The 27,322-nt window shown below is 54.6% G+C and overlaps 1 protein-coding gene across 2 annotated transcripts in view; it reads left to right on the plus strand.

Moving 5' to 3' along the window:
• The first annotated feature begins 5,870 nt into the window (after nucleotides 1-5,870).
• The window catches only part of FAIM2 (Fas apoptotic inhibitory molecule 2), a 36,038-nt gene continuing 14,586 nt past the window's right edge, over nucleotides 5,871-27,322 (plus strand). Inside the window, exons 1-11 of one of the 2 annotated variants that reach the window (XM_016923443.4) lie at nucleotides 5,871-6,137; nucleotides 8,586-8,781; nucleotides 11,824-11,927; nucleotides 12,331-12,395; nucleotides 12,830-12,883; nucleotides 18,830-18,880; nucleotides 19,222-19,261; nucleotides 19,791-19,828; nucleotides 20,377-20,464; nucleotides 20,743-20,838; nucleotides 22,497-22,550. In XM_016923443.4, coding sequence (XP_016778932.3) covers nucleotides 6,123-6,137; nucleotides 8,586-8,781; nucleotides 11,824-11,927; nucleotides 12,331-12,395; nucleotides 12,830-12,883; nucleotides 18,830-18,880; nucleotides 19,222-19,261; nucleotides 19,791-19,828; nucleotides 20,377-20,464; nucleotides 20,743-20,838; nucleotides 22,497-22,550 — 801 coding nt within the window. In that variant the 5' untranslated portion in view covers nucleotides 5,871-6,122. Of the gene's footprint in view, nucleotides 6,138-8,585; nucleotides 8,782-9,608; nucleotides 9,757-11,823; nucleotides 11,928-12,330; nucleotides 12,396-12,829; nucleotides 12,884-18,829; nucleotides 18,881-19,221; nucleotides 19,262-19,790; nucleotides 19,829-20,376; nucleotides 20,465-20,742; nucleotides 20,839-22,496; nucleotides 22,551-27,322 lie in introns of those variants that run through there. The other variant, XM_016923444.4, reaches the window with a different exon arrangement.

Consider the following 27,322-nt stretch of genomic DNA (forward strand, 5'->3'; position numbering starts at 1 on the left):
GAGGCGCCTGGATAGCTCTGATCCTACCCACCTAGGAGGTCTGAGACCCTCCCAACTCCTCCCCGACTCCCAGCCTCAGTGTTGTCGCTGAAACCCTCTTGAGCTGATGGTGCCTACGCGAGGTCAAATGCATTCTTCTCACCGGCCTTGGCCCCAACGTGTCATGTAACCTTGTGTTAGTCACTCAACCTCTTTGGCCTTGTGCTTCCACGTCTGTAAAATGAGAAGTTGCCTCCGTCCACACCTTTGCCCCTCCCCACCGCCAACCCACACTTGCCCCAGACAGAGCTGGCAACAAAAGCAGACTGCGGAGTGGGAGGGGCTGCCATGGCATGGGCCTGGAAGGAGGAGAGAGGCAATGCCTGCGGCCAGACCTTCGCTCCCCTCAGAGCAGCCCTGAAAATATTCCCGGCTGGTCTTTGCCTCTCCACGGTCACAGCAGCCTCGTGATGAAGATGGCAGGGGGAATTCTACAGAGAGGACAGGACTTCCTTCCATCTTCTCCTGCTCATAGCTGCTGCCTGGGATCCACTCATCCCTTTCTTCTCTCCTTGGCCTCACTCTGCAGTGGGGGTGCTCACTGACTCCAGGGTTCAGCCACTGTCCGCATGCTAATGAGCTAAGGAGTCCCAAACCTCCACCACCAGCCCAGCACTCAACTCCATGGGCCCCAGGGCTGGGCCCCAGGGCGGGAAGGGATGTGGTCCTCCCCCTGAACACAGTGCATGGTGCCTCCTGGGGCTGCGCAGGGAGGAGGCCTTGCCCGGACCTCTCTCCTGGGCACCAGGAACCTCTGGCCAACTGCCTACAGGACATCTCCACCTGGATGTCCTACAGGCCCTCAAACTCAACCTGACCCCCGCCCAAGCACCTCAGCTCCTTTCCCTTTTCATAATGGGATCATTCTCCCAGGGACTCAGTCTTCACACCTTTGCCCTTTTTGATGCCCCTTCTGCCTTTCTCTCACTTCTACTGTCTTCCCAAGTCCTGTCGGTCCTGTCCCATGCTGTCCCTTTTCTCCATCTTTTCTGCCCCTGGATCACGTGTCTTATTTTCTAGTGATCAAACATGTTTACAGCATGTGTTAGATGGCTGGCTCTGCTCTAAGTGCCTTACAAATCCTAACTCTCCTCATTCTCACAACCTTCAGTTTACAGAGGATGAAACTGAGGCACAGAGAAGTCAAGCATCTTGTGCAGGGCCACGCAGCCTGCTCCAGAGCCGGGCTCTGACCCTCCACAAGAGCCATCACTAAAGTTCCACTTACCGCTGCACCTTCAATCTCTTCCTCTCTCCATCCCTCCCACATGTTCACAGACAAAATCTTCTTCCTTATTTAATAAAACAATATAATGACCAGCCTGGCAAACATGGTGAAACCTCATGTCTACTAAAAATAGAAAAATTAGGCCTGGCGTGGTGGCTTACGCCTGTAATCCCAGCACTTTGGGAGGCCAAGGTGGGTGGATCACCTGAGGTCAGGAGTTCGAGACCAGCCTGGCAAACATGGTGAAACCCCGTCTCTACTAAAAATACAAAAATTAGCTGGGCATGATGGTGGTGACTATAATCTCAGCTACTTGAGAGGCTGAGGCAGGAGAATCGCTTGAACCCAGGAGACAGAGGTTGCAGTGAGTGGAGATCGCACCACTGCACTCCAGCCTGGGTGAGAGAGACTCCACCTCAAAAAAAAAAAAAAAGAAAAAAAGAGAAAACAATGTAATAGCAAAAATTACTACAGAGGTTGGTCTTTCTTATCTTTTTTTTTTTTTTTTTTTTGAGGCTGAGTTTCGCTCTTGTTGCCCAGACTAGAGTGCAGCAGTGCAATCTTGGCTCACTGCAACCTCTGCCTCCCAGGTTCAAGCGATTCTCCTGCCTCAGCCTCCCGAGTAGCTGGGATTACAGGCATGTGCCACCACATCCAGCTAATTTTTTTTTATTTTTAGTAGAAACGGGGTTTCGCCACGTTGATCAGGCTGGTCTCGAACTCCTGACCTCAAGTGATCCATCCACCTCGGCTTCCCAAAGTGCTGGGATTACAAGCATGAGCCACTGCGTTTGGCCTGGTTGGTCTTTCTGAAGCATGACTTTAAACACGTCATTTCCATGTTCAATAAAACCTTGAGGCCAGGCACAGTGACTTACTCCTGTAATCCTAGCCTTTGGGAGAGCGAGGTAAAAGGATCGGTTGAGCCCAGGAGTTCGAGACCAGCCTGGACAACATAGTGAGATCCTGTCTGTACAAAAAATAAAATTAACCAGGCATGGTGGTGCAGGCCTGTAGTCCCAGCTACTTGGGAGGGTAAGATGGGAAGATCGCTTGAGCCTGGGAGGTTGAGGCTGACGTGAGCCATGATTGTGCCACTGCATTCCAGCCTGGGCGATAGAGTGAGATTCTGTCTCAAAAATTAAATAAATAATAAAATAAAATAAAGCTTGAAACTCCCCATTACTTTCCCGCCTTGTACAAACAGAATAAAGCCTATCATGGGGCTGGAGATTTGAGGATGTTACCCCAACAACCTCCCCAGCTCCCCTGGGGAGCCCCTTACTGTTTCTGACTCCCTTGAGGCACTATTCCCCCAGCCCTCAGCCACCCCAGCACTGCCCGTCCCCTCCTGCCCGGGGGTGAGTCTGAAGGGATCTCATTCTTCTTGAAGAATGGCTTCTACCAAATGTGTCAACAGGGACAGAGACCACAGACATGACAAATGAATGAACAAATGAGTAACTGTGGAATTGAGCTGCCTTATGTGGTGAAAATTATTTCATTAAACAATATTTGTGGAACCCTTAAGGCTAACACTAATAGCTAACACCAAGAGCTTATTGTGTGCTTATAGTCATCAAACATGCATAGAGCATGTGTTAGATGCCTGGTTCTGTTCTAAGTGCCTTACAAATCCTAACTCTCCTCATTCTCACAACTTTCACAACTCATCTCTCACAAGCTCTCATACAGCTTTTAAATAGAGGAGCCGGGATCTGGAGCAAAGCTGCTTGACTGTGTAGCCTTGGCTTTTGACTACCACACCTAACTATCACCAGATCCCAGAGGAATGTTACACGAATGTTTAATATTTGAGTAATGTCAGCTGGGCACAGTGGCTCATGCCTGTAATCCCAGCACTTTGGGCGGCTGAGGCGGGCAGATCACCTGAGGTCAGGAGTTCGAGACCAGCCTGGCCATTGTGGTGAAACTCTGTCTCTACCAAAAATACAAAAAGTAGCCAGGCGTGGTGGTGTGCGCCTGTAGTCCCAGCTACTCAGGAAGCTGAGGCAAGAGAATCGCTTGAACCTGGGAGGCGGAGGTTGCAGTGAGCTGAGATCGTGCCACTGCACTCCAGCCTGGGCAACAAGAGCAAAACTACACCTCAAAACAAAAATTTTTTTGAGTAATATCCAAAGACCACCTCATGGGAACATATACCCTAGTTACTTGGGAGGCTGAGGCAGGAGGATGCTTGAGCCCAGAAATTCAGACTGTAACAAGCCATGATCATACCACTGCACTCCAGCTTAGGCAACACAGCGAGATCCTGTCTCAAAAAAAAGTTGGGGGGACATATACACAACGTCAAGGTAATAGAGTCCAACATCTGAGAAACATCATAGCACTGACAATGTCAACATGTCTGAGGAATATAAGGATTGTGTATAATGCTGTACTTTACTCAACCAAATACTTATCAACCCACTACATCCATGTCAGGCACTATTTTAACCCACAGGTGTAAAGCAATGACACAACACCCCCAAACTCCTCCTCTTCTGTAGCTGACGTTCTAATGGGAGAGAGAGAGAGAACAAAACAAAACAAAACATGTCAGAGGTGACAATTGACATAGAAAACATAAAGCTTAATCAGAAAAAAGGGACTGTCCAATTTGCTGGGTGGGGGTATGTGGGTGGCACTGCTACTTTGTATAAGATCAGGAAGACCACCCCTGAGATAATGTCTGAGCAGAGTAGTGAAGTTAGTGAGGGAGGGAGCCACGCAATGATCTGTGGAATTTCCAAACAAGACACAGCCAGTGCAAAGGGCCTCAGCTAAGCGCATGCTCAGCCCAGTCTAAGGAATGGCCAAGAGGCCTGTGTGGCTGGAGCAGAGTGAATGCAAGAGAAGGAACAGGAGTGATTCACAAACATGAAAGTGCTAAGGCTGATGAAAGTCAGGCTCTGCGTAGTGCCATGTCTGGGAAATATTAATAGCTACAATTGATGGAGTGTATTCCACACACCTGGCACTGCATTCAGTCCGGCTCACACCAAAACTGCTACAGGAGCTTAGAGTGTAACAGGGAGTCAGTCAAAGAAACTTCACAGCGCCACGTGACAGGCGTTACATCAGGGTGCTAGGGAACTACAGAAGAGGAGCATCTAACCCCAACTAGGGGGGGAAGGAGGCTTCCTGGAGGAGGTGGCATTCAAGCTGTCAAGCAGGAGAAGGAAAACACTGCCAGGATGCAGATGCAGAGAGGGAGGGAAGGCCAGAACCTGGACCAGCTGGTCAGAGCTCCAGGTGCAGTGCTGGGGACCAGGGCACAGCTTGCTGGAAGAAGAGCTTGGGTTTGTAGGGTTGAGAGAGCCTCTGGACACGGAGGCCCAGGCTTAAGTGTGCTTGTGCAAAATTGGTGGTTATGGAGTGGGGGACAAAGGGCAAAAAGGGGTGGGATAAAGACTTTGATAATTTGTCTGCCTACCTGGGCCCTGCTTTCTCAGGGACTTTAGGTGGGTCCCTGGGCAGTGAGAGGGAAGCAGAAGGTAAGTGGCCACCCCCACCTGTCCCAGGTCTTAGTTTCTCATCCCATCCTAGCAGGTTCAGATACTTCTTTTAGGCAGATTTGTGGGTGCTCGCTCTGGGGCAGCCCAGGACATTCTGGTAGGAGACTCCTCAGTTAATAATACCTCACATACTTCCAGCACTTCTTGGTCTTTTATGTGCTTTTACTGCCATAACCTGTGCGTCTGACAGTCAATCTAGGATGGACAGAGCTCTGTTCTAAGCCTCTTTTGCGTAGGAGCTGCAGCTCAGAGAGGTTAAGGGCCTTGCCAAGGCCACGCGGCCAGTGGGTGACTAAATTGGGACTTGATCCCAGCTCTTGAGATTGCAAACCCCATAGTGACACTGCAGCAGCTACAGAAAACGGGGCCTGATGATGGCTGGGTCCCAGTGACACGTCTGGGGAAGCGGGGAGAACGAGCTCTGGCATGGGAGGAATGGAAAAGGGGGGAAGATGGAGACGGGGTGATGGAAGCTAAGCGTGGAGGCAGGAAGAGAGCTCTGGCAGGGGTTGTAGAGGCTTTGAGACAGAACTAGCGGTGTCTCCAGAAAGACCCCGTGAAATGTCCCAGCAGGGCTGAAAGAAACAGAAGAGGTGTCCTCCCACCCCATGTCTCTGTGAACCAAGGCAGGGAGGGACCTACTGTGTGCATTTCACAGGCGAGAAAAAGGAGCAAGGATAGGTGGCTATTGGCTTGCCCCAGGCCCACAGGAGCGCAGGGCCCAGGGGCCCTGTTAGAAGCGGGCAGCACAGGCGAGACTTCCAGACCTTCCCCTCTACCAGGGATGATGAAATAGATGATGAGAGGGGAGGTGGAGATGGAGACAGAAATCAGGGCCGCATCCAAAGAGGGAGGAGGAAAAGGCAGAGGCGCAGCTGGAGCTGCAGAGAGGTGCAGAGACAGTGGAGATGAGGCCCTGATGCCCGGCTCTGGTTTCACGCGGGCAGCGTCAGCTGGTCGGTGTCACGGAGTTCCCGCGTCCTCCGCCCGCTCAGCCCCCGCGGACCCATCCACTGGGGTTGCTCCGCAGCGCGACTCTCTCTCATCCCGGGGGAGGGCTAAGGGCGGCGGTGGGGGGCGGGGTGGGGGGGAAGCGGCGGGAGGGGGCGGTGCGCGGCCGCCTTACCCCGGGCTCGCGAATCCGCAGCGTCCTCCGCAGCATCTTCCCAGGCCCGGCCCTCTCCTCCCCCCGCGCCGATGGTACGCGCCGGCTCGCCTGGCCCGGCTGCAGTGGATGTTGCTAGAACCCACGCGGAGGAAGGAAGAGACGCAGGCAGGCTGCGGTTACCCAAGCGGCCGCCCCGGCCTCAGGGACCCCTTCCCCGAGAGACGGCACCATGACCCAGGGAAAGGTACCGGCATCTCCCCCGCCTGCACCATCCTCCATCCTCCGGCTCCCGGCTCCCTGTCATCCTCAGCAAGCCCTCTGGACCACGAAAGCATCCTCCCCTGGCCCTAGTTTGAAGGTCCTCCGTGGTCCTTGCTGAAGTCAGAGGACCGAAAGGCCGGTGTCAAGGACTGGACCGAGGCCTCTTCCTGCCCGCAGGCGCGCCTCTCCTCCCCTGTCACCCTCCCACCCCTGCTTTGGCATTACAGCATTACAAGGCTCCTCACAGATACCCAGGCCCCCCGTGAGGAGTCAGCCCGGGCGTCTGGTGTGACTGTATGTGTGTGCATGGGTATGTGTGTGCCAGGGTGAGCCCTGAGGGGCAGTGCCTATCGGGCAACCCCCTCTGGCCCAACCCTCCAGTCCCAAACCCAACCACTTTATGCTCATCTTTCCTACCCTCCACAGAAACAACCCCCACCCTACTCCCTGCCATTGTTCCACATCTGGGCGTCTTGGCTCCATCCCTGTGCTTGGGGCTTGCTATGACAACTCTGCATCAGGATGCTCTAATTGTTGTTTTGGTTTTGGCCAGGCATGGATGGGTCCGGATGAAGCATCTCTTCTCCATTTTTAGGCCTGAATTGTAGGGGAGGGGCTGGGGCAGAGACTTGGCTGGCCTAGTAGGCTTATGTAACATCAATAGCCTGTGGAATTATACAACCACTAGGGCCTGGGGCTAAGGGGGAGGGTACTCTGGCCCTCTGTTTGGGTTGCTAAGGATTGGGCAGAGAAAACAGGGGAAGGACCTCCCCTACACTCCCCCTTCTTCTCTTTGAGAGGAGCTTCAGAGCCAATGACATCCTTCCCTGGACCCTCAGACCCTCCTCTCCCTGTATGCAAGCTCTTTGGGCCTCAAATGATGTCACTGGGTGATACCACCTCCCGCCATTGGTCACACCTCACTTGGGAGTGCCGTATGTGTGTCGGGGGCCTGGGCATTAGGGTCCAGGAGGCTCTGGGGGGCGGAGTGGCAGGGTGGGGGCTGAACTCGATTTAGGTGGACATGATCCTTCAGATCCGGGTGATGAGGGGGGCTGGGGAGTGGGAGGCAGTGGGAGGCCTGGGGAGTGTTCAGTTCCGTAAACATGGAGAACTCACCCCTTCTGCTGAGTCTCCTTCCACCTCCACCCTGCCTCCACCAGGCCCTTTAGTGGCGCTGTTCCCTTCCTGGTGTGAGGGGGACCTCTGCCTCCTCTGCGCCTTGTCCCCAGCTCACGCACAAGCTTGCTGGGGGATGGAGAAGACCGCTCCAGTTCAGTGGTCCTTGGGCCTGGATGGAACCAGAAGTCTTCCGGTGCGTGCCTGTCTCCAGGCTGCCTTAGCCAGATGCTCCCTGCAAAGAAGGAAGTCCGCAGTCTTCCTCAGTGGCCCTTTAGGTCTACCACAATCTTCTGGGAACCAGACCTAAATCCCATTTTCTGAGAGCCGGGCTTTTTGTTGCTGTTTCAATTTCACACCACCCCCTCCACCCCAGTCTTTCCTTCTCTGGCTGCCTCATTCAGGCCTTCCCAGCTCAAATCCTCTCACCAAAGCTAAACATGTCCACGGGTGGGGGGCAGGGGACACATCTGAGTGTAAATGGACTCGCATTTCCAACCTGCCATGGGGACATTTCCCTTTGAGCCTCAGTTTCCTCATCTGTTCAGTGACGGAAGAGACTCAACTGGATGTCTTCTTAGGCCCCTTCCACTGGGTCACTCTGTGAGTCTGTTCTGGTTTAGGGGAGAGGCTGAGATTCCTACAGGATGAGGCCAGAACAGACCCTTAGCCTGGATCCTCTTGCCCTTCCTCCACCCTGAAGGCCCTTCTTCTTTTCTGTTTTCTCCCTCTCCTCTTCCCTTTCTGTTGCCCTTCTCTCTCCCATCTCCATTCTCCTTGCATCACTTCCAGCGCAACAGAAGGATCAATCCCAGTGGATGATGCCTAGGCCCTGCCTCTCAGTGGGCCACATGCAGCTCTGTGACCTTGGATGAATCGCTCTTCCTCTGTGATCCTCATTCTCCTCATTTTAAAGCAGGGGTCAAAATGCAGCTAGCAAATCTCAGGAAGATTAAATGACATAACCTTTTATTTGTAACAATCTACTATGTGCCAGGCCCTTTTCTGGAACCATAGAGACCCTGCCCCTACCCCAGGGACAATGACAGTGACAACCAATGGTGGACACTCCTAAGAATTTTCTCTTTCCTCTGTTCCTATCCCAGCTCCACCATGTGCCCCAGCTAGCTCTGACCCCTCTGGAGCTTAGTTCTCTTGTCTATAAAATAGAGACATTCTTGTCTGCATTCCTGGCTTCCAAGTGCAGGTAAGGAAGGAACCATGAAAGTTCCAGGAATTGAAGAGTTGGTGAGGAGGAGGAGTTGGAAGGCTCCCTTTCCCTGGTGACTCTCTCTCTGCCTCTACTCCATAGCTCTCCGTGGCTAACAAGGCCCCTGGGACCGAGGGGCAGCAGCAGGTGCATGGCGAGAAGAAGGAGGCTCCAGCAGTGCCCTCAGCCCCACCCTCCTATGAGGAAGCCACCTCTGGGGAGGGGATGAAGGCAGGGGCCTTCCCCCCAGCCCCCACAGCGGTGCCTCTCCACCCTAGCTGGGCCTATGTGGACCCCAGTAAGTCTTTCAGCTCCTGGAACCTGAAGCATCATGGGGTGGGGGTGGACCCAGAGGGAAAACCTGAGTAGGAGGAAGTTGTCCAGAAAGAGGTACACTGTGTGGTTGTATGAAGCTGTGTTGTTAGATGCTTAGGATTTGGAGAACTAGTCTGAGGGTAGGTCAGAGACAACTCCATGAAAACAGAGAGAGATACAATGTCTGCATCAGGGTGCTCTCAATAGGGAAGAGGGCATTTTTTTTTTCAAGTCACCATGCTAGAGCAAATGGAGGGGACAGATGAGGGAGAAAAGCTAAGGGCTAGTTAAGAAAGAACTCCTAGAAAAAAGAGATACAGAGAAGGAGGGGGCATAGGAGGCTGCCACTGGCCACAGCCTTCACTGGGCCTGGCCCCTGTGAGTGGGGGTGCAGTGTTTACTCACTGGCTGATCTGCAACCTCAGTGGGGACAGGTCTCCATGGAGGCCCCAGGGCTGTTGGGGGATAGGGGTCTGGGGATCCACCTCACCAATCACTCTTCTCATATCTGTTCCCTTCCCCAAGCCCGTGCTGGGGCAGGAGTTCATGACCCAGGGAGGGAGTGTGGTTTCCAGCCTCAGTGTCCCCCACAGCCGGGCACACTCACCCAGGTGGATGCCAGATTCCTGCAGACCGAGAATCCCAGTGGGTAGGAGTTGCTCTGTTGGGTCAAGCAGCCTGTGGGAGCTTTACCTCGGGGCCAGGAACGTATAGCTTCCCAAAAGCTCTGAGGAAATCCTCCTTAGCCCCTTTGGCCTTCCTCAGCAGCCCCTCCCCCTCTCCCACTTTATCACCCCACCTCCAGCAGGATTCTAGAAGAGATCTCAGAGACAATGCCCCAGACAGAGCCTCTGCTCATAGGGAGTAGCCACCATGGTCTACACCTCCCACTACAAATCCCCTGGGCGCAGACCCCTGAAGACTCACCCCACCGTGACCTACTGGAGGGTCAATGAAGGTCTGGTGTTTGTGGGTGTCCTTCTCCCTTCCCTACACACCCGCCGGCCCACTTTCCCTCTCTTTTCCCCTTCCCTCTGTGGCCTGGCCACCTGGGCTTTGGCAGAGGATGTAGACAGGACACGAGGGAGAAGTGAAGGACAAGAGGGCAAGGGTCTTCAGGCCTCAGGTTTGCAGTGGGTCTACCTCTCTCCCCCTTCCTCATTTCCCATATCCTCGTCGCTAGGACTGCTGTTTTAAGGAATGTTTTCCAAGGAACTGTCGAGGCAGGAAGACAGCTATGACAGACATTTACTAAGTGTGTGCCAGGGCACAGGGTTCGCGTATGGGTTTGTTTCGGAGGATGCATTGATTTGCAAGACCTGCTGGGATCTCTGTCCTCAGAGAGCTGACTGTATAGACAAGTGATTGGACAACTACCACACAGTGACACAAACACAGTGACAGATGCCTCAGCACCTTACCTAACCCGCCTGACAGTCAGGGAAGGCTTCCTGGAAGAAGCGGTATCCACACTGAGTCCCAAAGGATAAGCATGAGTTAGTCTGGTGAAGAGGCAGGAAAATGAGTGTTTAAGGCTGAAAGAATAGAATGTGCAGGGGCCCACAGGCAAGAGAATACATGGTTAAAAAAATATACTTGGGTTGAGAACATGATCGGGGGGAGGAATGTATAGCGGGGCTGGAGGGTGCTGCTCAGGGAGGCCGTGGAGGCTTTCTTAAGAAACTTGAACTTGAGTGAAGGGCAGTGGGGAGCCATTGAAGAGCTCAAAGCAGGGCAATACCATGGTCAATTTTGAAAGACCAAGACAGAGGCTACTGCTGGGGACAACTAAGATCATGGAAACCTAGTGGGGACAGTGGAGGGACAGAATGAACACACTGGAGGACTTGGAAATGGCCATGATGAGGGGCACATGGGAGAGGGTGAGGCAGTGTAGTTCCCACCAGAGAGCATAGGCTTTCATTTCGCAGACCTGGAGGCTTTCATGTTTATAGTCCCCAGGAGGTGGATATCACTAACCAGTATCAGAAGAGGCTCAGGGAAGGCCAGTAACTTTATCAGGGTCACACATCTAGTAAGTTCTAGGGGAGGGATCCACCCCTGCGTCTGTTTGACTGTGGAGTTCATGCTCTTCCGAAAGCCTCAGTTCTGGGACTAGGCCTGGAACTGTCATCCTCACCCCCACTTCTTGCCCTTGTCCTGGCTTTATTTCCCCTCCAGCCCCCCACCCCCTGAAGCCCTGGTTTCCAGCTGGAGTACCAGCAGTCCACCACAGCCAACCAGTCCCCAGCTCCCAGCCCAAGAGCCTCAGCACAAGCCAGAGTCAGAGCTGGGCACAGTGGCTCATACCTGTAATCCCAGCACTTTTGGAGGCCAAGGCAGGTGGATTGCTTGAGCTCAGGAGTTCGAGACCAGCCTGGGCAACATGGTGAAACCCCATCCCTACTAAAAATACAAAAAATTAGCCAGGCGTGGTGGTGTGCACCTGTAGTCCCAGCTACTCAGGAGGTTGAAGTGGGAGGATCTCCTGAGCCAGGGGAAGTCGAGGCTGCAGTGAGCCATGATCATGCCACTGCACTCTAGCCTGAGTGACAGGAGTGAGACCCTGTCTCAAAAAAACAAAACAAAACAAAAACAAAAAGAATGAGCCAGGGTCAGGATCTTTGCTGCTGGGTGGCCCAGAGAGAGTGGCTGGCCCTCTGTGATCCTTGACCACAAGGGAGCCAGAATGTCCAAGGAGGAGGGTGGGGGGAAGAAGATGGGAGATTCACATTCGTATGGCAGAGCTTGGTCCCCAGGGAGCCCCACGCGGGGTGGAGGGACAGGTAGGGGATGACAGCTTCTTCCCAGGACTCAGAGCAGGAAAAGTGAGAATTGACCAGGGAGAGAGATCTGGGGATTGGGGTGGAGCTGGGCTGGGTGTTTGATAATGGGGCAGGAGAGAAAGACTTCAGGGTCCAGAGAGCCAGGTTGACAAAAAGGTAGCTTTGAGTTGGGGGCTGTTGGGGACAGTAATTCTATGTAGGGGGAACCCTCATGTCCTCCTCCTCCACGTGCCACACAGGCAGCAGCTCCAGCTATGACAACGGTTTCCCCACCGGAGACCATGAGCTCTTCACCACTTTCAGCTGGGATGACCAGAAAGTTCGTCGAGTCTTCGTCAGAAAGGTAATGCCCCTCTCTAGCCCTCTGGGACTGGGAGGCTCAGTGGGGGAGCCCCTGGAGAGGTCCCTGGCCCAACCCTCTGCCTGCAGAAGCCATCCCTGCCCCCTTCTCTTGTGATCCCAGCTGACAGCACCCACTAGGAATTGCTTCCTTAGGTGTCACTCCAGTGCCCTGTGCTACACCTAAACACACTGTCCCCTCTTTTCTCCCAATGCTGTGGGGGGGTGCGCTTGGCTCTGCAGCATCTTTGCTTTCCTTTCGCCTTGCCCTGGGTTCACTCCAATGACCCCCAAAACGGAGGGTGGAGTGCACAGGATGGGGACCTGGAGAGGTGACTAAGTCACTGCGGGGCTGACAGGTCCCTAACAGGGCCCCCCAAGCTGAGTAGAACCCCTCCCACCCCCAGGTCTACACCATCCTGCTGATTCAGTTGCTGGTGACCTTGGCTGTCGTGGCTCTCTTTACTTTCTGGTGAGTTGGCAGCATGGACCAGCACCTTCCAGGGGTGACTATGGCCAGGCCTGGAGCCGGGGAACCCATGATCAGACTCCTGCTGGAATGCTGCCTGGAGAGATGCCTGTGGGGCAGTGGGCCTCCTCCTGCTGGGAAAGAACCTTAGAGAGGGCACCAGGCAAGGGGCCCTCTGTCCAGTGTGGGGTGGACCCGGGGTGCCTTCTGGGTGTCTGTGTGGCAGTCCTTCTGATCCGAACCACTAGCTGCTTGCCCAGGCACCTGCAGGTCCCAGCCGGGGACTGCGGGCTGGGACTCCCTGAGCCTCCAGGGGCTGCATTCCTTTGGCTTCCTCTCAAGTTCTGTGAACTGTGTGGGACAGATGCAGATGCTGAACCAGAAATGGAGACCTAGGGTACATTCTGACTCTCTCTCCCACTCTCTCTTCTCTGCAGTGACCCTGTCAAGGACTATGTCCAGGCCAACCCAGGCTGGTACTGGGCATCCTAGTGAGTATATCTCAGTCCCTAGTCCCCTTCCAGAGAAGGCTTAGTGGCCAGAAGAGGGAATCTCTGTGTCTTTCTTGACCTAATCTGAGCCCATAGCTTCCCCCAGCCCCACAGGGACTGTCCTCACAGATCCCCTCCAACCCTTCCCCATTCTGTCGGCTTCAGAGCATGGCCAGAAGCACTTTTCTGGGGCATTACATCTGATGGGGCACAAAGGAGATGGGGGTAGGTTCTGCTGCCTGCACAAATTGGGAAGGGTTGGGCCAGGGCTGTAGCTGGAGAGACCCAGACCTTGGTCCTAAGAGGAAGTGGGGCTGGAACACTTTGGCCCACACTAATGATAATGTTGCTACTCTTATTAATGTTGTTAGTAATGCTTATGAAATATTAATCATAATAGCTACCACTTAAAGAGTGCTTAATAAGGGCTGGGCATTGTTCTGTGTGCTTGATGTACAGTATTGCATTCGGTCCTCACATCTACTGGGTATGACTACTTCAGAAAATTAAGGTTCAGAGAAATGAGGAATTTGCCCAAGGTCACACAGCTAGTCAGTGGTAGAACTGGGATTCAAACCCAGAATTCAGGTTAAGGCTTGTGCTCTTAATCCATCTACTTGGCAGGCTCCCTGTAGCCCTCGAGCCACTTGGCTCCTGCTTGTCCTATATTCTTTGAGGAACCCGACCAGTAACTTGGGAGAGGAAGTTTGAATGTGTAGGTGATTCTGATCCTCCTTTCTGGGTAATTAAGGAGTCATCCTGGATATCTCCAGACCAGAACCATCCTGGGGCTCAGAGCAGAATTGCTCTTGCACTCACTGTGAGCCCAGCCCTGTACAGGGGCTGCAGGAGAGGAGGCCTCTGCAGGGAAAGTTATTGGGTGGCCCAAGGTAGCATGAACAGATGCAGCATTCGGAGAGGGGAGGAAGGAAGGAGTGAGCCTGTACACGCAGCCCACATCAGGGGCGCCCCCCAAAGGATGGGCCATGAAGACAGGAGACAGCGTTCCCAGGAGAGAAGTGGCTTAAGCAAAAGCGTGGGGCGAGAATGCACGTGGTACATTTGGTAAACTGGGACTTCTCTGGCAGAGAGCTGGAAGGCTCCATGCAGGGGAATTCCAAGGCATCTTGGAGAGCAGTGGGGCCTTGTGGGGTCAAGGTTCTGACTGCCTGGCCAAGGAGCTTACACACTGCAGCTGTCCCAAGTCTGTTCCTGGATAGGGCTCTGGTGGGGAGGTGGGCTCAGCCCAGAGCCCCCTGGACCACATCGAGCCCAAAGTAGCCTCAGAGATGGGCCTAGAGTTCACAGAGGCCCACCAGAGGCTGATGGTAAGGACCCTAGCCTGGCCTCTGGGGGTTCCAAAGTCTTTCCTAGAGCAGAGGACAGAGGGCCTGTCTGCAGGCAGGCAGGGAGGCATGTGTCTTGGGGAACTGGGAGGCACTGTACGGTAAAGCTAATGAGGCCCCAGAGACTACCACGTGGGCCAGCCCATGTGGCAGGTTGGCATGGCTTCTGGCACATCAGCATGGCCTGGCAGCTTTGAGCTCCTGAGAACTTGGGAAGGGATTCTTAGGCCCCTCTCTGAGCCTTCTGGAGGAGGGTCTGTGGGACTCTATGCTCTGAGCAGGTGGTGGCAGGGAGACAGCCCAGGAGTGAGTAGGTCCAGGAGGTGGAGGCAGAGTCCACTCCATTGGGGGGGATGGGGGGATTGGGAGGGTGCAGTGTGAGAATCTGACCTCTGAATGGTGAGATCTGGAGTCCCTCCTCTTCAACATCTCTGGGCAGAAAACAGAGATGCTCTCTCTGGCTTCTACCAGGGTGGGTGCTGGCAGAAGTGGGAGGTGGGCGTGGACTGGGCGCTTTTCATAGGTTGTTCCAAAGTGTGAAAGGTGCTTGGGAGTTTCACTGCTGGGATGCTGCCCTTTTCCTCCAGAAAACCTGCCTGGGGTCCTGCCCTGCCCTGCCCTGCCCACTCCACACCCCTCAGCTCTCTCCATCCTGCCCCCTAAGTCGGCCTCGTGTCTGAGTCCTGGTAGGTCTCACCTCCTGCAACACATCATGTGCTCCCTGAGGACTCCATCCGGGTCTCTTCCTTTTGGAATAACAATAGGAGCATTGAGGAGCAGACAGCTCTTTTTCTGTATGGAGGGCACCGTGCTAAGCACTTTACATTTGTTTTTCACTTGATCTTTCAACAGCCCTGCCAGGCAGACACTACTGTTATCCTCATTTAACAGATGAGGAAAGTGAGGCTCAGAGCAGCATAACCAATGTAGAAATCCAGGTCTTTCTGATGGTGAAACCCATGTATTTGCCCTCTGTGCTCTGCTTCCTCCTTTGTCTTAGAGCAGGACAAGCTGGGGGAAGGCATTGTGTTTGGATGCTGGCCTGCACCTGAGCCTTACTTCCCTGTCCTGACATTCTGTAAACAGACTGTGGTTCCTGCCCAGGCCCTGGGGCTGGCGCTCTGATGCATAAATCATTGGTTCTCTCTCTCTCTCACTTCTTAAGTGACTCATTCCCTGCCCCCTGGGCTGCCAGCCTCCCCCTCCCCCACCCACAGCCCAGCTTTCTCAAGGCCCTCATCGCCTCCCTCCATCGGTTCTCACCTTATTGTCTGATTGTGCCCACTGAGCCACTGTGTCTGCGGTGGTGGAAGGCTGGTGGGCCAGGAGAAACCCAGGCAGAGGAGGAAAAGTGTGAGACCAGAGCTGGGTGGAGGTGGGTCAGAGACTTTCCAGGAAGCTGTCCATCAGCCAGCTTCTAATTATCATAACTCTAGTGGGGAGTCCCACCCCTGTGCCAGGCCCACGCAAAGTGCTTGAACTGTGCTGTCTCATCAGTCCTCCCAACAGTCCAGTGAGTTGGTACCAGTATTTTTGTTTCGCTAAAGTGGAAACTGGGTCTTGGCTATTGTCCAAGGTCACACAACAGTAGTGGCAGAGCTGGGATGTGAATGCGGGGTGTCAGGCTCCCAAGCTGTACCACAATCTCAGGGTCTTTGGCCCCTCTGCCCTTACTCCAGACCCCTTGTCTTGAAAGTTGAAGAGCTATGAACCAGAGAGAAAAGGAGACTGGGCTCTTGCCCTCAGGAAGCTTCCACTCTGGCTGGCGAGATAGAACCCACACCCACATGGACAAGGGTATTATTATTAGCATTATTGCTGAGGTGGCTGACCAATGACTCAAGTGAGATGGAAAGAGGGCAGGTTCCGAGTGTTTCCTAAATCGGGCAGGATGGCTCTGCTGTCCCTCACGGAGCAGGATGTTCAGCAGCCCCTGGCACCAACTACCAGAAGAGCCCTCCAGTCACTGTGACAACAGTTCCTCATTATTTGAAAATCACTGAAGACCAGGAAAGGGTTAAGTTGAAGGGGTCCTACTCACCAAATCCAATATGCTTGTCTCAACTCCTGCATCTCTTGTTTCGTTTTTTGGGGTTTTTTGTTTTGTTTTGTTTTGCATTTCATCCAGAAATATTTGAAGAGCACCTACCAGGCACCAAGCTCTGGGTCAGATGGTGGGAATAGAAAATTGATAAGTTGCAGGCTGGCCCCCAGATGCTATACCTGGGTGGGAAGTCAGAGGAGCTGGCCAGAAGGGTGCGGGGGCTCAGGCTTTGGTTGAGGCATGCCTGCGGTTTACAGAAGATGCCCCCCTCTAACCCAGGCCTCAGGTGTCCTTGCTGGTCAGTCCTTTCCAGCAGGAGCAGAGTGTGGCAAGCACATTTCCAGGGAGCACAGCAGGTTGTGATGAGAGGGGTGTAGTGGAGGGGCAGAGTGCAGTGAGAGAAGGGCTGGAGGGGTGGGTGGGAATGCATTGTCTGATTGAAGGGCTGGAGGGGTGGGTGGGAATGCATTGTCTGATTGCTCAGCCACGGCATTGCCAGGTCTTTGGGAATTTTATACAGGGAAGTCACATGATTGGATCTGCCTGCAGCATGGAGGGTGGAAGGCAGGTGGGCTCCTGCAACAGTCTAAGCCAGAGAGAGAGAGAGGTGCCCTGACCTCAAAGGGTGGTAGTGGGGTGGAGGGAAGAGGGCAGCTTTGATAACTGCCTGGGTAGGAAGATCAACAAGTCCAGGTGGTTAATTGGGTATAGCAGAGTGAGAGTTAAGGATGACGCTGAGGTCTCTGATTGGGTGACTTGGAGGATGCATGACATCCTCTGCAGGAGGGAATGCAGGAGACCGAGCAGGGGAGACAGGGAGCTCCCCTCTAACCTGTTGAACATTACTTGTGTCTGAATAGTCATGTCTGCCCAGTAGGCAGTTGGAAATTCGAGTCTAGGGTTGAAAAGGAAAATATAGATCAGAAATATGGGTGAGCAAGTCATGTGGATGAGTGAGCCCACCTAGGGAGAACATGGGGGAAGAGCTGGAGAGGACCCCACATCGAGGGAACCAGGCAGACTGAGAGAGACCCTGGAGGGACCGAGGAGTGGTGAGGGAGGTAGGAGGGACCCAGGGGTCATGTGGAACCAGGGAAACAGTGATAGTGACCAGATGTTGAGAAGCCAGGCAAGATAAGGACTGACAAGTATCCACTGCACTCAATAAGGTCCTGTGATGTGGCAGAGCCAGCTCCTATTGAGTAGTGCTGAGACTGTGTTTGTTGGGCTCGGAAGATGGAGGAGGGGGCATGGTGAATGGAGACCACTTTTTCAAGAAGCGTGGCTGCAAGAGAGGATGAAGTGGCAGTAGCTGGAGCCAGGGAAGGTGTTGGTTAAAGACGGAAAACAGCTGAGGAGGCTTGTGTGGGAGGAGAGGTACCAGTGGAAAGGTTTAAGTAATGGAGATCCCTGGGCAATTAAGGGGGTGGGAGGATTGGCCTGGGATGGGAGGAGGGACAGGAGGGCAAGTAGCACCACATGATATTTGCAGGTGGCAGGCAGGGATCCAAGGGAGCTCACCTCATTTCCAGTCTTTCTGGAGCACCGGAGGCAGACTGTGCGGGAAGAGTGAGGGGGCCTGGGAGGTTTGTGGATGGAGGAGGAAGCTTGAAATTGTGGGTGATGGGTGAGAGAACCGAGGAAGGAGATGGGGAAAGGATGGCAGTGCCATGTTGAAGGCCCATTGGGGGTTGGAAACTATGCATTGGTGGCACCGCTAATCTAGGTAGGCATGGGCGAGCTCCACCCTTGGGTCCCCAGCCATCATCTCCCACCTCCTGGACTGGTCTCTGCCTCCGCTACTCAGAAAATCCTCAATCCTCCATCGCTATCTCTGGATTGCCCTCAAGCTGCCTGCCAGCCTCCCACTGGACGTGGCCACCTGATATAAAAATTCACCCGACAGGTGCCACTTCCTGCTTGTTCCAGGTGCTGGCAGGACAGAAGAGGGCCCTACCCTTGCTGAGTTTACAATTTAATAGGCTAGACCAACAGTAAAGTAACTAACAAGATCACTCCAGGTAATGATAAGGGTTGAGAAGGGCCAGTGTGGGGCAGTGGTTATGAGCAGGGACTCTGGAGCCAGAGTGCCTGGGTTCTCATCCTGCTTCTGCAGCGTGGTAGCTGGATGGCCTTGGACAAGTCGCCTGACCTCCCCGTGCCTCAGCAGTAAAGTAAAGATATGAGGATTACATTCGTTGATACTCGTAAAACACTTAAAACTGCCTAGCACATGGAAAATGCTATATATGGGCTTTTAAAATAGCAAGATAGTGTCTGAGGAGGCCACTTTGTATTGGGTGGTCAGGAACAGCTGTCTCATGTGACCCAAGATTCCCTGTTTCTAGAAGCAGGCTCGTCCCATCCTTTTGCTCTCTTTTGGAACTGGACCGCCACCCTGCCCACTGCCAGGTTCTAGGATGACCGTGGCCTCCCCATCCTGTCCCGCCTGGCTGCCCTGTGGGTGGGGGTGGCAGAGAGTGGCATAAGCAGGGGGTCTTGGGGGAGGGACCCAGGAAAGGCTGGCTGACTCACCTATCCATCCGTCTCTCACAGTGCTGTGTTCTTTGCAACCTACCTGACCCTGGCTTGCTGTTCTGGACCCAGGTATGCTAATGGCTTGAGGAGGAACTTGTGGGAATATGAGCAGGATCATGAAAATTCTGGCCCCAGCCCTGCCTGCCACCAGTGAGCTGTGCAGCCCTGAGAGGTCGCCATCTCTCTCTGGGCCTCTATCGAGCAGGCGGCCCCTCCCTCCTTTACCTGGTGCCTCTGAGGTAGGGAGAAGGGGGATGGAGAAGGGAGCAAATGGGGATGTGGCTGAAGGAAGAGACTCTGAGGAGTGTGGAGGGGGTTGGTCAGAGACCCCCTCCCTGCAGCAGTGACACAGCCTGGGTCCACTGCCCCCACCCCCTATGATCCCCTGAACTCTGTGGCTTGCCTTGCAGGAGGCATTTCCCCTGGAACCTGATTCTCCTGACCATCTTTGTAAGTGATCCGGGGTGTGCTGAGGACAGACGCTGAGTGGGGATGGAGGAAGAAGGGAAGCAGGGTGGATTGAGGACCAGGAAGACTGGGCTGGGGATGTCCAATGTGAGGTCCCTGGCGGGGCAGGGGTGTTTTCACCCCACTTCCTCCACAAATACATTCCATCTTCTCTTTCCAAATGGGCTTAATCTTGCCTGTTCCCCATCCACTGTCTTTTTTCATTGTGAATTTTTTTAAGGGGTTTGCTTGAGGCATCCTAGAGCTATGGTAATGAAGAAGAGTGGAGGGTCTTAGAAGTGGGGAGCAGGGCCACAGAAGAAAGGAAGGGACAGCTGGCACAGAGCCTGAAGCTGGCAGTAGGGACACTCCTTAGCCAGGCCTGACTCCCGAAAGTCAGTGTGTGTGGGGGTGACATAGACAAAGAGTTGAGGGGTACCTGCAAGGGGTGGAGACCTGAGCTGGACCTCAAGGGTGCCTGGGCCCCCGCATCTCAGTTTGGAACATTCCTTTACCCTGCTTCTCCTTTCAGACCCTGTCCATGGCCTACCTCACTGGGATGCTGTCCAGGTAAAGGGAACAGGTGGAAGGAGAGAAGGACCATAGGCCAGGCTTGGAGCCAGGCACCAGCCACACCCGAGGGGAGCTGCCCCACACACGTGGGAGCATGTGGATGGGCCCGGGGGCTCAGGCATGCAGGAGGCTTTGGCCTAGGGTCCTCTGCTTGAGCACTCAGCTGGACAGTGACCCCAAGACCTGGCTCGGTGGATAGTGGGTGGGGAGCAAGGTGGCTCCTCCCAAACAGTAGCTTACAAGCCCCAAGACTCATGACCTGCAGTTACTTGTAAACCACCTCCAGGCCCGGCACAAACCCCTCCCCACTCCCACTCCCACCTCATCAAGATCCTTCTAATTTGATTTTGAGTCTAAGCCTGTTGGGAGGGGCAGGGCCCAACAGAAAGGCTGGGGAGGCAGACAGAGGGATCTGGGGAAAGGGCACCAGATTGGGGCCAGGGATCCCAAGACCAGGTCCTGGCAGAAGAGAGGGGCCTGCTAGGAGGGTGGGGGAGACCAGATGCCCTGCCTGAGAGCTGACCCCTCGGCCTGACGGTCCTCAGCTACTACAACACCACCTCCGTGCTGCTGTGCCTGGGCATCACGGCCCTTGTCTGCCTCTCAGTCACCGTCTTCAGCTTCCAGACCAAGGTCAGCTCTGGGGCCTGCAGGCAGGGACCCCTGGCCTGAGGCTGAGCAGGGGAAGGCAGATGGGGTGGGGGCCTCAGAGCTCGGACCCGGGGCTGGGGAGAGAAGTAAAGGGGGTGAGTTGGGTTTGGGGAGGCCACCTGATGAGGGGGAGGAGGGGAAGGAATGCCAGGTTCTTGGGGTAAGCACAAGACTGTGGCCTGTTGTATGGGCTCAGCCTGTAGTTGGGGCCCCAGGAAGGTCAGGCCACTCCTGCAGCTAACCCCATCCTGTCCCCACAGTTCGACTTCACCTCCTGCCAGGGCGTGCTCTTCGTGCTTCTCATGACTCTTTTCTTCAGCGGACTCATCCTGGCCATCCTCCTACCCTTCCAATATGTGAGTCTCTGGGTCCCCCAGCAGGCCCCATGGGGAGGGAGGGGCCCCACTGGCCCAAGGTGCCGTTCCCTCCCCTACCCGCCAGGGAAGGCCAGGAGCCAAGGCCCCACAGCCTGCCATCCTGTGTGGCCCCTCCTGGCACCTGCCACAGGCGTGCTGGCAGTGTAAGCAAACAAGGAGGCTTTTCTTGTCAGGCCTGGGTACCTGCCTGGCTCCACAAGCCACATCCGGCTTCACTTTTCCCGTCCTCCTCTGTGGGGTGGAGGTGAGATTGAGGGTAGGGTGTGGAGCATTTAAACCCTGGGCAGGGAAGGGAGTACTGGGGCTCCATGAGGCCCACCAGACCCAGAGGGGCCTTGAGGAAGGGTCTTCTGGGGCTCCTGGGGAATCAGCCAAGTCCAAAGAGGCAGAATCTAGCTAGCCAGGCAGGCGGGACGTGGGGCAGTGGGGCTCGGAGTATACCCACATCCTTAGAGCATCCACCAGCTGGCGGCCAAGTCTCAGCTCTTTTAGAGGTGTCCAGCCTGCCCTGGGGAATCCAACTGAGACTCTGCAGGCACCTGGGCCCCTGCATGTGGAGAAGGGGCAGATTGGGGTCATCACAGGAAGGCCTTGAGATCTGAATCCTGGGAACCCAAGAGATGAGCTGTTGGACCGCTGCTGGGGGCCCAGTGCTTATACCCCTCACCCCCATAGCCACACATGGTACACGGTCCCCCACTGCCCTTTTCTAGTAGGGCTGCGAGCAGTTGTCCTCACATCCCCCTCCCCACCTCCATCCTGCCCAGCCCCAGCCTCTGGGCACTTGGCGTCCAGTCCAGGACGTCAGGATTGGTGCTGGCATTTCCTTGGCTCTTCCCAGGATCCTGTTGACAAAGGGAGGGGCCAGAGCTGGCCTGGGGGCCCTCTGTGTGTCTAGGATGGGGAGGAGTGTTACAGGAAGGGGCCACGGAACTTCAAAGAACCCTTTATTGACCCAGGTCTGGTTGATGGGATGCCTTTGTTTCCAAGTCTTCTGGAGGAGGGCCCCATGGAGGGCCCTAGTGCGGTGCCTCCAGCAGAGTTTCCCCCACAGCTGGCTGCTCCAGACCTGGAGGAAGACTCAGGGGGCAGACAGTGGGGAGGTGCTGTTCCAGCCTGTGCAGGCAAGCCCACCATGCACAGCTGGCAGAGACTCCAGATGCCCCCCAACACACCCCTGAGGTCAAGTCTTTGTCCCCTTCTACCTGAGTTCCTTGCCTCCAAGGCAGAGCCCAGGAGTGCCCTGACACAAGGACAGACAGATCCTATGCTGGACAGGGATGAACGCACACTGGGAGGCGGGAGCAGCCTCAAGCAGTCCCAGGCTAGAGGGAGGACAGGGCCCACCGAGAGTCATCTTCATCTGCCCTGAGCCCAGGGCTGTGTGCTGCGGGAAGAACGACGAGGCTCGGGGGAGTTCTCCCACCAGTCCCACCAGGATCGCTCTTATCCTGGGCCTCACTTCACCCACCCTGGGCACACAGAGAATCAGGGGCCACTGTCAGTCCTGGGGCTCCTTAGGGAGCTCTGGGCAGGGCTACCCCATGTCCTCCATTCTCTGGACTGAACCCTCCTCCCTGCCCCTCTGACTGCTGCCCCTTCTTGTCGTCCCTAAGCCCATTTTTCCTCTGCCGCAGGTGCCCTGGCTCCATGCAGTCTATGCAGCACTGGGAGCGGGTGTATTTACATTGGTGAGTGTGGTCTAGCTCCTTGGCAGCCTCCTTCCCAGCATCCTGACCATCACCCCAGTCCCCTTCTCCTCCCATCTTCCTCACAGCCCTCCTCCCTGGATCCTCGGGAGCACCTGTGGGTAGGGCTAGGCTCGGTGCTGCATTTGTTTGTTTGTTTGTCTGGGGGATTCTACCTGGTTTCCAGGACAGACCGGCTGACCTGGGCAGGAGGGAAGATTGTAACAGCAGGATGGAAGCTGTAGACAGAGGCAAAGCTGGGAAGAGGCATCCCTTCCTCCAGGGGAGGGGCAGCGGTGCTTGCGGGGGCGAGAGAGTGGGGGTATCCTGGCCATGTGGACCAAGTTAGTAGTTACCCTCCTAGGGGCAATCAGGGAAGGCTTCTTGGAGCCAGGGAGATTCCAGGTACCCTGAGAGAGAGACTGTTAGATTGAGCATGTTCTTTGCTGTTCTCACGAAACTGAGAATGTTGATGATGATGATTACGGTTAGGATAACAGTAACAGCTAATATTTATTGAACACTTGCTTCCCCCCAGCCAGCTCTCCATAGCATTTAATCGTCATCTTAAGTCTGTAAGATAGGTTCTACTGTTAATAAATTAAGATGGGGAGGCTGGTCACGGTGGCTCACGCCTATAATCCCAGCACTTTGGAAGGCTGAGGAGGGCGGATCGTGAGGTCAGGAGATCAAGACCATCCTGGCTAACATGGTGAAACCCCGTCTTTACTAAAAATACAAAAAAAATTAGCTGGGTGTGGTGGCAGGTGCCTGTAGTCCAGCTACTCCGGAGGCTGAGGCAGGAGAATGGTGTGAACCCGGGAGGCAGAGCTTGCAGTGAGCCGAGATCGCGCCACTGCACTCCAGCCTGGGCAACAGAGTGAGACTCCATCTCAAAAAAAATAATAATAATAAATAAATTAAGATGGGGAAACTGAAGCTCAGAGATATCAAATAACATGCCCAAGGTCACACAGCATCCTAGGAAGTGATAGGGCCAAACTGGGAACCTGGACAGTCTGATGTGAGTCCCCCTTGGGGTCTGAGGCTAAGTGGGGAGTGGCTGGAAGCAGATGCCCAGGAGGCAAGAGATGACCATGGACAGACACCTGCCTGGAGCTGCCCAACACAGGCCTCCTGCTCAGGTGGGCCCCACGCACCCGAATGCAGTCGTGTTTTAGGACCCACCCAGTTGGGCAAGCTTGTGCTGGTGACATCCTCTCGGAAAGGCATTCAAGGTCAACATTTATTGACAATGGAAGCAGTAACCAGACTCTCCCCTCCCTCGCTGGAACGTTCAGCTCAATTCAAGTGGCCAGAGTTGCAGCTGAGTCAAATTTCCGGAGGCTTGTGGGCGACAGGCTGAGGGGGCTGAAATGGGGGAAGGGATGGGGAGAGAGCTGTGAGCAGAGGTTTTGGGGGCTTTGGATAGGGATCAAGCCTGAGTGAGGGTGTGGCAGGTTCATTCACGCGTCCTTTCCGCAGGTCTTTATAGAGCACCTACTGTGTGTGATGTGCAGCATGGCTGCCCAGATGCCTGGTCAGCAGGGAGAGTGCAGTGCGTGGTGCAGAGTAGCACACAGCCAGTATTGTAGAATGAATAAATGACCTCCAGGCTTGGAACTGGAGGGCTGAGATCTAGATGAGAAAACTGAACTCCAGAGAAATGGAATGATTTGTCCATGGTTTCCCGGCAAGATAATGGCTCAATGTGGTCTTGATCAAGACTAAAGTGTCAGCTTACCCCAGGCTACCTAGGACTTTTCCAGTTTCAGCACTGAAAGCCCCACTTCTTGAGGAGCCCCTAAATCCTGGGCAAACTGGAAGCCTGGTCACCAGAAGACACTAACTTTTCTCAGACCCCGCACCATGCTCTTCCCTCCAGGCAATACTTCCTAAAGAAAGGTTTCAAAGGTTGTGGTGGGGAATCGGACTAGGAGAGAAAGAGGAGGGCCACATTCGGGAGAGCTAGTCTGGGCAACAGCGCCTGGAGGCCCTAGAGGGAGGCATTTGCAGGGGACAGAAGAGGGGCCAAGCCAGGGCAGACAGTCTGGTGATGTTGGAGGCAGTGAGCACCCATGGGGGGCCGGCCGGGGAGTTTACGTGGCTTCCCGTGGATCAGGTTACAGCCAGTGTGTGAACCACCTGAGGAAGCCATGCATGCAAGTAGGGCTGGGTGAACAGTAATCCCTTAAATTTGTTTGATAAGCCCTAGTGTTATTAGAATAATAACAATAGTCCCCATCCTCTGTTCCACCCTTTATGTTTTACAAAGCACTTTCACACCTGTTACCTCCCCGCATCTCCACCACAGTCTGGCCAGGGAGTGGGGGCAGGCAGCCCTGAGGCTGTAAGACTTGCTTTCCACATCCAAAGCCCTGGGTGTTAAGGGGCTGGCACAGAGTCTTTTTTTTTGAGACGGAGTCTCACTCTGTCGCCCAGGCTGGAGTGCAGTAGCGCGATCTTGGCTGACTGCAAGCTCCACCTCCCAGGTTCACGCCATTCTCCTGCCTCAGTCTCCCGAGGAGCTGGGACTACAGGTGCCCGCCACCATGCCCTGCTAATTTTTTGTATTTTTAGTAGAGACGAGCTTTCACTGTGTTAGCCAGGGTGGTCTTGATCTCCTGACCTCGTGATCCGCCCGCCTTGGCCTCCCAAAGTGCTGGGATTACAGGCGTGAGTGACCATGCCCGTCCTGGCACAGATTCTTATGGCCAGTAACAGGCAGATTGAGGACCAAGACCCAGGTGTCCTGTGCCCAGCCTGGTGCCATTTCCAGTGCCCCTGTGGTTCCCTTCAAAGAGGACACCTTCTGTGGTTCTACTGGCTTGGAATTGGGGAGAGGCTGAGGAGTTCTCTCCAGGAATTTTCCTCTCTCTCTCTCTCTCTGTCATCAGTATTGCCCTCTCTAATGGAGTAGTCCCATTAACATAGGAGCACGTTGCAATTTCTCCCACCTGAAAATAACCCACAAAACACTCTTGACCCACATCCCCCTTCTCACTCCTGCCCCATTCCCTGCTCCCCATATACAGCAAAATTCCTTTTAAGAGAACCTCCACTCACTATGTCCAGTGGCTCTGCTCCCTCTCTCCTTCTTCCCTGCTCTCCTCACAATTCCTTTCCCTCCCATTCTCTCTGTTTTGTTTTGTTTTGTTTTGTTTTTTCTGAGACGGAGTCTGGCTGTGTCGCCCAGGCTGGAGTGCAGTGGCATGATTTCCACTCACTGCAACCTCTGCCTCCTGGGTTCAAGTGATTCTCCTGCCTCAGCCTCCTGAGTAGCTGGGACTACAGGCATGCACCACCATGCCTGGCTAATTTTTTTGTATTTTTAGTAGAGATGGGGTCTTGCCATGTTGGCCAGGCTGGTCTTGAACTCCTGACCTCAGATGATCCGCCCGCCTCAGCCTCCCAAAGTGCTGGGATAACAGGCATGAGCCATAGCGCCCGACCATTCCCTCTTGATCCTCTTAAACACACTCTCATCCAGGTCAAAGGGACCTCTGTGTAGCTAAATCCGGGGACCCAGTCTCAGTCCTCATCTTGCTGGACTCCCAGAAGTATTGGATACAACGGTTCCTTCCCTCTCCCACCCGCCCCAAAACACCTTCTTCCCTTGATGTCCAGGCCACCAACCACCCAGGCGTTTCTACAGCCTGCTTGATCCTGCAAAAGGCCGACTCTTCTCTTTCTACCCTGCTCCCTCAGGGTCTCAGGCAGCCTCAAAGCTTTGAATGCGATATTTTATGATGATTACTCTAACATTTACATCTCTAGCCTGGATCTCTCTCTTGAATTCTAGACTAGAATTTCCGGTTGCCTAGTGAGGGTCTGCATGAGGAAGTCTCATAGGCACCTCAGACTTCACATGTACAAAACCAAGCTCCTGCCCCTTCCCCTGGATGCCTGCTTTTCCCAAAGCCTTCCCCATCTTCCTGTCACTCAGGACAAATGCCTTGGTGACATCTTCCACTCCTCCCCTCTCCTCACCCCCTACATCACGCCCCACATCAATACTGTGGCCCCCACTCCTATCCAGAATCTGACAACTTATCTCTGCCCTCATGGCTACTCCCTGTCCCAGCCCCCGTCGCCTCCAGCCTGGATTGATTGTTGCCATGGCCTCCTGCAGGCTGCCCCTGTGCCCTGCATCTATGCACAGCACAGCAGCTGGAGTTGTTAGGTCCCCTCGTTCCTCCGTTGAGCATCCCGCAATCGCTTCCCACAGCCTGCAAGCTCTCTGACCTCCCCACTCCCCTCTGCTGTAGCCACACTGGACTCGTGCTGTGTGAGCATGGCAGGCTTTCTCCAAACCCAGGGCCTCTGCACCTACCTCTGTCTGTTCTTAGGGTCTGCTCATAGCCCTCTCTCCCATCCTTCAAGTGTGTGCAGCTCTGTCCCTCCCTCTTCCTCCCTACCCTATTTCCCTCTCTCTGTAGCGCATCTCATTCTGACACACTATGTATTTTTCTGATCTGTTGCTCATTGTCTGTCTCCCTCCAGCAGAATCTAAGTTCCTTAAGGACAGGGATTGTAGTCTGGCTTGTTCATCACTGCAGCCCCAGTGCCCAGAACAGGGCCTGGTACATAGTAGGTACCCAGGAGATGTTTGTGGCATGAACAGATCCCCAAGAGGTGTGGCAGGGGGCAGGGCCAGGCCCACAGAGGTACAATCAGAGCAAGGCAGAGGACGCACAGGCTATGTGGTTGAATTCAGCACTGCCCATCAGTCTTCTGTGAGTCACAGGGGAGGGGGAACTGCAGTGCCAATTATC

The sequence above is a fragment of the Pan troglodytes genome, chromosome 10 (assembly GCF_028858775.2).
Source record: "Pan troglodytes isolate AG18354 chromosome 10, NHGRI_mPanTro3-v2.0_pri, whole genome shotgun sequence".
NCBI lineage: Eukaryota > Metazoa > Chordata > Mammalia > Primates > Hominidae > Pan > Pan troglodytes.